Source organism: Benincasa hispida, chromosome 9 (genome assembly GCF_027475165.1).
Source record: "Benincasa hispida cultivar pf3 chromosome 9, pf3_genome.v1.1, whole genome shotgun sequence".
Classification (NCBI taxonomy): domain Eukaryota; kingdom Viridiplantae; phylum Streptophyta; class Magnoliopsida; order Cucurbitales; family Cucurbitaceae; genus Benincasa; species Benincasa hispida.
In genome coordinates this window covers 31293390-31302307 of record NC_143486.1, presented here as the reverse complement: position 1 = coordinate 31302307, position 8918 = coordinate 31293390, and the positions used below count along the sequence as shown (strand labels likewise).

General features: G+C 25.9%; 1 protein-coding gene across 1 annotated transcript; it reads left to right on the top strand.

The window, feature by feature from the left end:
- Positions 1-4185: 4185 nt before the first annotated feature.
- Positions 4186-6544, top strand: LOC120086508 (pathogenic type III effector avirulence factor Avr AvrRpt-cleavage: cleavage site protein). The gene is made up of 4 exons (XM_039043190.2): positions 4186-4481; positions 4599-4790; positions 5242-5412; positions 6099-6544. The coding sequence occupies exons 1-4, from the start codon at positions 4476-4478 to the stop codon at positions 6150-6152; spliced, it is 423 nt and encodes a 140-aa protein (XP_038899118.1). The 5' UTR covers positions 4186-4475; the 3' UTR covers positions 6153-6544.
- Positions 6545-8918: the final 2374 nt, after the last annotated feature.

Here is an 8918-nt window from a genome sequence, read left to right as displayed (position 1 = left end):
TAGCAACACCAAGCCCCAGTTTTGTCAGAACCCCCTATATTTTTTTTTCACTTCATTCTTAAATTTATACTTATATTACAAGTTTAGTCCATCAATTTTTTTAATTTGTATTTGTAGTCTTATGTTTTCAAAATTAAAATACTATTTTTGGTTGAGATGTTCGTGGATTGGGTTGAGTTGAGTTGGATTGGAAAACTTTTTAGATTTAATTCAATTGTTCGAGTGGTAAATTTAACGAAAATTAACCTAATCCAACTCAACCATAAAACATTTGAGTTGGGTAGGATTATTTGGGTAGTTTGTTTAAATTTTTATTCTAAAAAAAAGTAAGATGGTAATATATAAAAATTTGATTTAATTACTTTTATAAACTGAATTAATAATAAAACTCAATTTCAATTTCTTTGATGAAAAATCTTCTTTCCAAAGGGTTAAAAAAAACTATTTTTAGGAGTTGCTAGATAATAAATTATCTAAAAAATAATGGAATTAAATAAAATTAAAATAAGTATATGTGTATATAAAGGTTATTTTCAAATATAAGAAAATAAACCAAAATATTTATAGTTAATAGCAAAATATCATAGTCTATTTGTAATATATTGCGATAAATAGCGATATACTATAATCTATGTCTATCATGATACAAATAAACACATATAGTAGTCTATTGTTGTCTATCATGGTCTATCACATATAGACTATAATATTTTGTTATTAATTGTAAATATTTTTAGTAGTTTTGTAATTTAAAATAATTTTCCTATATATAATTGTATTGTAAGTAAAAATATATATGTACATATTAAAGTTAATGATGAGTTCTCGTTGATATGATTTATTTCAGATCAACTCATAAACCAACTCAACCCATAAAAACTTTCATTTATATAAACCTAACCCAACCTAAATGAGTTGATAACCCTACCAAAACCGCACATATTGGGTTGAGTTGATTAGTTTTTTCAGATCATTGAGTTTTTAAACACCCTTGATTTTGGTCCCCATATTTTGAAGCTTGTTCAATTTTCGTCTATATACTTTCAATAAATCTTAAATTTAATCTCTAATGCTAGTTTTTTTTTTAAAAAAAAATCTTATCTATTAGCATTTTACTATAAAATTTGCAAAAATATTCACATTATATTCCCTTACATTAAAATTACTATTATTATTTAATCAATTTCGATAAAAATTAACTTTAAGTGAGTAAATTTAAGATTTATTGAAAATACAAGGACTAAAATTGGACAATTAAAAATAAAGAGATTAAAATTGAACAAACTTCAAAGTATGAGAACTAAAATGGTTTTTTTAACATTCTAAAAAATATTTAATAAGTTTCTCAACTTTTAATTTTGTGTCCAATGATAATTCTTTAAATTTTCAAGACTTTTAACAATTTATGAAGTTACTAGACATGAAATTAGAAGTTTAGAGACCAAAGACACGCAAATAAAAGTTTATAGGGTTAATTTGTAATTTTATGGTTATTAATTTTTTTCCTTTGTGGTAATTTTTATCTCAAGATAGGTATTTGTTGGAATATTGGTAATGAAATTATAAAAATACACATCTAGTTTGGAATTATTGATACAATTTCAGAAATAAACATTATTAGTATGTAAACAAAAATTAAGAGAATGTTGGCAGAGTAAATAAAGTCACTTTTGTGCAAAAATTATTTTTTTTAAAGGAAATTTTTTGAGATCTACTAAGATTCACGAAGCGAAATGACTTTGTCACAAGAGAAATAGTTTTTTTTTTTTTTTTTTTTTTAATACATGTGAGTATTTGAGTTAATTTATGCATATTTCAATTTTATGAGAAAATTCGTATAACTTAATCATTGACCTCTTAGTCATTTATTGAGACTATATCTTCTTTTTACCACTAAGTCAATCCATATCGTTTATGATAAAGATAAATAAGCATTGTGATAATACAAACTATAGGTTTGTGAGTGGTTTTGAAATTATTAAAATAATCATTCAAATATATTTTTGATCACTCAAAATTAATTTAATATTTAATTTCTCATTTTTAAAATACAATGTTCGTGTCATGTAAATTGATTTTGAATGATTAACGACATATTTCAAATGATTTTTACTATTTTAAAATCACTTTCAAACATGTTCTAATTTTTTATTACCCGTATCGTCCATCTTTTGTATGTTTTAAGATTGTACATAAAGTAGAGACGGACGAAATGGGAAATTGGTTAAAAAAAAAAAAAAAAAGAAAAAAACAGCACAAAGCACCAAGTGAGGTGGGGGAGAGTAGGGGTACGCGTGTGGGGTTTGTAAAAGTACTTTTTAACACATCCTTTGCTATTTGCCCAGCCCCTGCCCTACCCCCTGCCCCCTCACTGCTTACAAATAAAATTACTCTCTACTCTGTTTTTGTGTGTATATATATATATATATAAGGTTAAAATAACATTTTAGTTGGTATTGTATTTTTAATAAATTTTAAATTCAATTCTTATGTTTATTTGTTGCTTTTCTAAAAAAAAAAAAATTTATTATTATCCATTAACACTCTTACTATAAATTTTAGAAACATTCACATATTTTATTTATTTATTTTTAATTTTTTTTAATATTTTCTTGTATGACAATTTCAACGTTAACATTACACCATATTTAGTCAATATCTTGAAACATTGTTATGGATAGAAATTTTGGGTACGTTGGAGGGTTGAGTTGGTTAAAATAGTCAATGATTATTAGATCTAAGTTGTAATAGTTTGTGTTTGGGGTGTAAACTATTTTAGTCTAGATTATATTTGTGGTTCAAACTATTTTAGTTTTAGATTACAAACGAGAGAGGGAATAGTTACAAAATAGCAAATATTATAAACAATAAAGATTTTCAAATGGTTTTACCTTAGTTAAGTGTAAGTTATAATAATGGAAATTTTCAACTATTATAATGGGAGGCTCAAACTTTAAGTGGATTGTAATAACACTCTACTCAAGATAAATTGGTGGCTCATAAGTCTCCTTTATGTTGGGATCTTTTTTGAATTGAAGAAAAATATAGACTAATTAAAGTCGAAAATACAAACACTTAATGACCCAACTAGAATTTAAGCCTAAAGAAATAACATAATTTTTTTTTTTTTTTTTTTTTTTTTTTTTTTTTTTTTTTGAAATTAAAGTTGGTAAGATTTTTCAAAACATGCTACTTTGGATCTATTTGTGGAAGTTTGGGCATAAATATATTGTTTAGACTTCATAAATTTCAACTAATATATTTATTATTATGCTATTTTAACTATTTAATATAAATTATTATTATTAATTATCAATATTTTAATTAATTATTTATAGTAATTAATTTAATTATGTTTAATTAAAAAGTATCTATTTATTTTTATTTAAATTAATTAATTACATAACAACAAATTAATTAAGGTCAAATTTAATTGATCTCTTACATTTAATTAAGTAATTATTTATTTTTAGTTTTATATACAAATTATTGAATAAACATTAATGATCTTGTACATCCAAACACAGACATTAGTTATTCTAGACATTTGAAACTCAGACATTTAAATCCCAGATATTTAATATCTATACCCATTAAACAATATCTGCGATCTAAATGACCCCTTAGAGTTCGAAGATTAAAGTCACGTTTACTCCAGGTGAAAGGTAATCCATCAATGGTAATGTAAAAACACCCCACTTGATTACTTTGTTGTTGTTTACTTGCCACCCATAATTGTAATGAGTTGTAGGACTATTGATTGTGGTTAAAAATTACATATGACCAACCATCTTTATTGTTGTAGATATTGTTACGGTAACAATATGAAAATTATGAATCTGTCACATTTATTGTTACATTTACCTTTATTGTTATTGTTTGACCAATGTGATACGTTCATAATTTTATGCAATCAAAAGCAATCCAATTATGTTTATGATTAGAGTTTACTATGATTCATCCATCAATTAAATCTCATTATAATTATATCAATTTTTTTACGGTTTAGTAAACGTGACCTAAACTTGTAATTTAACTATGAATCTACGACGACATAACACTCAGCCCTCAAGGTGATATACACAAAAATACTTAAAAAAAAGTGGAAAATGAGAATCATAGACTCATAGTTGATAGCAATAGAAAGAGAATATAGTATATACATTGTGTTTATTATCACTCTTTCCAAAAAAAAACTGATGTAGAAAAAAGTAAAAGAGATGCCCCATTTTTTCAAAAAGCAACCCATTTCTGTCTCTCTCTCTCTTCCCTTACTCCTCTGTCCTTGTGTCTCTCCTCTCCTCTCTTCCAAAAACCCAAAACCCCAATTCAATTCTTCTTTCTCTCTCAACATTTTCAATTTATAAATAACCCCCCCACCCACCCCTCATCTCTTTCAGTTTCAACCCCAACAATTCCTTCTCACCTTCCTCTCCCAAATCTCTCTTCTATCTGCAATCCAAAAAGCTTCTTCAATGGAGGTACTACACATGGAATCATCCCAATTTCTCTTCTTCTTCTCTTCTTCTTCTTCTTCTTCTTCTTCATTTTGAAGTTTTTACAGTTGATATTTATTTATTATGCTTTGGGTTGCACAGGATTACTACTACCGGAGAAACTACATTCCCAGCTTCGGAAACTGGGAATGGAACGACCATCTCCCTTTCTCCCACTGCTTCGATTCTTCTAGAATCGCCGGTTACCCCCATGACACCGATCTCTACGTCGCCGGTGATTTGTACCAAAACGACGTCGTTACCCCTGCCATGATCGTCGTTCCTCGCCCCAGGGTTCGTACCTCTTAACTCGCTTTTAAACATCAACATTTTAATACTTTATGCCTAAAGTGTATAGCAATATTTCAGAGATCTAAATTTTGTTATATTTACTAATATTTTGAGTTGGATTGTTATATTTACGACAATTCGTTAACTTTATTTATATTTTTAAAAAGAAGGAAAGAAAAGTGATGATAATGAGTGGATCCACATGCTTCCTCTCTTGAGCATGCCTCTTTGCTTTTTTCTTTTTTCTTTTTTTTTTTTTTAACCTTTCAATGTACAAGGGAAAAAAAGGTTAAAGATCGTGATGGTCACGTGACATTATTTCATTTAATTGTTTCTAATAATAATAAATAGAGGGGAAAGGCTAAATATTAAAAAAAAAAAAGGTAAATTAATAGAGTTTTGAAAAAGGAGGTTGATAAATAAAAATAAATAAATATGGGTGCGGGTGATGCAGAGGAAGCGTGACAGACAGGGGAAGCAAGGAAGGAAGGAAAATTGGATGAAGGAAACAGAAAGCCCTCCTAATGGAATGATGAATCATTACAACACAAAGCCAATGCCTAAGCCAGTTGATGAAGACTTGTATAAAATCTCTCCTGATCTCCTTGCTGCCAAGACCAAAAAGGTCTTTTCACCTTTCCTCTTTTCTTTTTTCTTTTTTCTTTTTATTTTTTAAATTTTAGATTCCACTTTATTACAATTTTACCTTAATCAACTTCACTTTTACTAGTAGCAACTTGTATGAGATTTTTTTTTTTAATAAATTATAAATAAACAAAGGGACTTTCACTTTGAAAAAGATGGTATTTTCAAGTTTGGATTGTGACATTAGTGAACCTTATTTATTACTTTGATAAATGTTAGTATAAATATAATTCTCTAATTTTTTTAATACATAATATTTTGTTGGTTAAATTACTAATTTAATTGTGTATGTTTGCCTAAATTTTTAGATTTGTGCTATTTGATTAAAAAAAAGTCAAATATGTCTTTTGACCTATTCGACATTTTATTTAAAAAATACGTAAATCTATTAAAAACAAAATTGTAAGTTTCGGATCTCATTAGACATGAATTTTGATTTATATCGAATAGAAAAATTATTTTTAATAGACACAAATAACTTGAACATAACTAGTAATTTAAGATTCTACTTGGGTTTTCTTAAAAATTTGGTTACATTTTTGTAAATACTATAAAAAAGTAGTAGATTATATAGTAAGGAAATCTATTGGTTTTTTGTTTCTACTTTTTTTAGTAGGTTGTAAATTGAATATATATTAATATATGGTTTTGATATATATTTTGCAGAAGAGAGGGCTGAGTTACATAACAAATTGCTTTGTGCCAACTTGTTTGATTTGAAGAAGAAGGAAGAGATGATGAAGCTCAAATTATGGGACAATGAAAGATTAATGTATATTTTTTTATCATCAAAAACAGACAGTGAGGCCAAATAGTAAATATCTTTTGGGATGTTTGGTTATCAAATTCATATGATCATATTATATATATATTTTATCCAAAAAAGAAAAAAAAAAGTTCTATCATAGCAATGTTTCTCCATGGCTAGAGGCTGTTAATTTAAAATTTGTATTTTTGGAGTGTTTTTTTTTTTTTAATTAATTTAGAGGGGAGAATTATTTGTACAAGGTTCTCCCATTGGTTACCATGTCTTACTTTCTCCTTTGGATGTGTAATGAATATTCTAGATTGGAAAGTAAATGACCACCAACTTTATTGGGCCTTGGCTTTAATTGTCATTTTTGAGTTACATTTGGACTTATGAATGTGCTTCTTATTTCTCTCTTTGGCCACTTGTTACTCTTATCTTTGGACTTTGGGTTTTTTTTTTCTATCAAAATATTTGAGATCCAACCATCCATCTTTAAAATAATATTTGAATTTATTTGAATTGATTTTCATTAAATAATATGGAGTTATAGATACTAATTTTCTAACTAATAATAAGTTTTGTTCATAAAGTGAGTTTAATAACATTAAAAAATAGTTAGGGAGAACTTAAAAGGTATTATTAGAATACTAAAAAAAATTTCTCTACACTTTTCTCTCTTCTAACTACTTAGTGTATCTAAAGGTCGAAAAAATTTCCTATACCGTATAGACAATTTTTACTATGTGTCATATCAACATGCTTTTATAAATAATGTGGGATCCACTCATATTAATGTGAGGTCCACAAAATTATGGTGTAAATAAGGGAAGTATGGTACTACCGTAGTACTAGACTAATTTCCAAAGGAGGTAACTGTATTTTTTAGAAGGATAATTGTTGCTCTGTCCATTAAACTTTTAGGGCTGTTTGTTTTTTGTAAATGTAGATAACTAGAATCTTAGATGCTCGGAATTATAGATGTCCGACATCTTTATATTAGCATGTTTGTTATGTAGAAATATTTTTGCAGATATTTGGTAATATTTTGATAATTGTATTTGTTTTGTAGGATTTCTACTCGGAATGTCTTAAATTTACATAAAATTTCAAGAATGTCCTTACGACTATTTGTTACATTATAATTAATTTAATATAATTTGAACTTATATAATATGTTTTTTTTTATCAATTTGAATTTCTTTTAAAGTTAATACAATTTATATTATTTTTATATGTTATTTTTCTCAACAAAATAATATATCATAATTCAAGATTTTTTTATAAAATAAATATTAACTTAAATATATTGCTAAAAAATAATAAGAATTATGATATAACTAAAAATATATGATATACATGGTTGACGGTATTTATTTTAATTATTTAATGTAAAAAGATTAATATATATGTAAAATAAAATAAAGAGAAATGACGAAAAAGTAAAATGGAAATGTCCTCGATTCGGGATTTTGGAAAACTCATGTTTCAGGAGAGCATTCAAAACTCTCTAGATGCCAAGAGATTTTGGTACATTAGTAGAGAAAATAGTATGAACCCAAATTTCCTTTTCTTAGGCATTCTAAGGAAACCCAAATTTATTTCAACTGCGGTATGCTAAATACTTGAAGAAAAAAAAAATATAAAACTTCTATAAGAGACATATTTCAAAGATAAAATATTCTTCCTACTTGTATGTTTCTCTTATAATATTTTGGACATGATAAAATATTGTATAAAAATTGTTTCTTCTTGCTTGAGTAGAACATAAAGTATAAAAGTATAAGAGCAATACTTGGCTACAACCGTTTTTATAGTTGGAACAAGTGAGCCAAAAATACATGTCAATCCAACCGCCATAAATAACATTTTTTCCCTCTTTATTAGCTTTATAAAATCTGTAACAATAACATTTTTTTTTTCTATTTCTAATATTTTTTTTCCTCTTATTTCATTTTCTCATTAAAAATTGAGGGTATTAAAATAACAATGTAATGGCTATTGTGGAAAAAAAAAAATCATAACCTAATAAATTATTTATTGGCATTTTTTCTATTTTTTTAAAAGGGAGAAAATCAATTTTTACCATGAACTTGTCATGTTGTATCAATTTGAAATATAAATTTTTAATTTTCTCAATTTTGACCATGAACTTACATAAGTGTTGCAATTTTCATCCTCAACTAAATTTTCACTAATTTGCCTATTATGTTAAAAAAAAAAAAGATGTAAACATCTTTAGAAACTCATTAATTTTAATAAAATAAAGTTTTGCACAAAAATAAATTTCAACGATACACAAATAACATTTCTAAAATTCATAAATTACCTCTCATGTTGTTTTTATTTTTTTTTAAAAAAATGATCAGGTTTTCATTAATTTTTTTTTATCATATATGTTTTATAAGTCATTAAACACATAAGAGGAAACCATAAATTTAGAGTAAAAATCGATCTTTATCAAAAGAAAAAAAAGAAAAAAAATGTTGGGATCTATTAGATATAAAAGCAAATTAAACTTTCTCTCCAATAACTCTATTTTTTAATTTTTCATGTAATACATCACAACTTTTTAAAACTGTCTGACAAGTCAAAAACCTATCAACTCGCAAAATTGAACATTTATAAATTTAACAAATATTAAAAATTTTAAAGATCTAATAGACATAAAATTGAAAGTATTGAATACACGTTTTCTTAAATTCAAGGATCAATTAAACCAATTTATAAAATTGAAA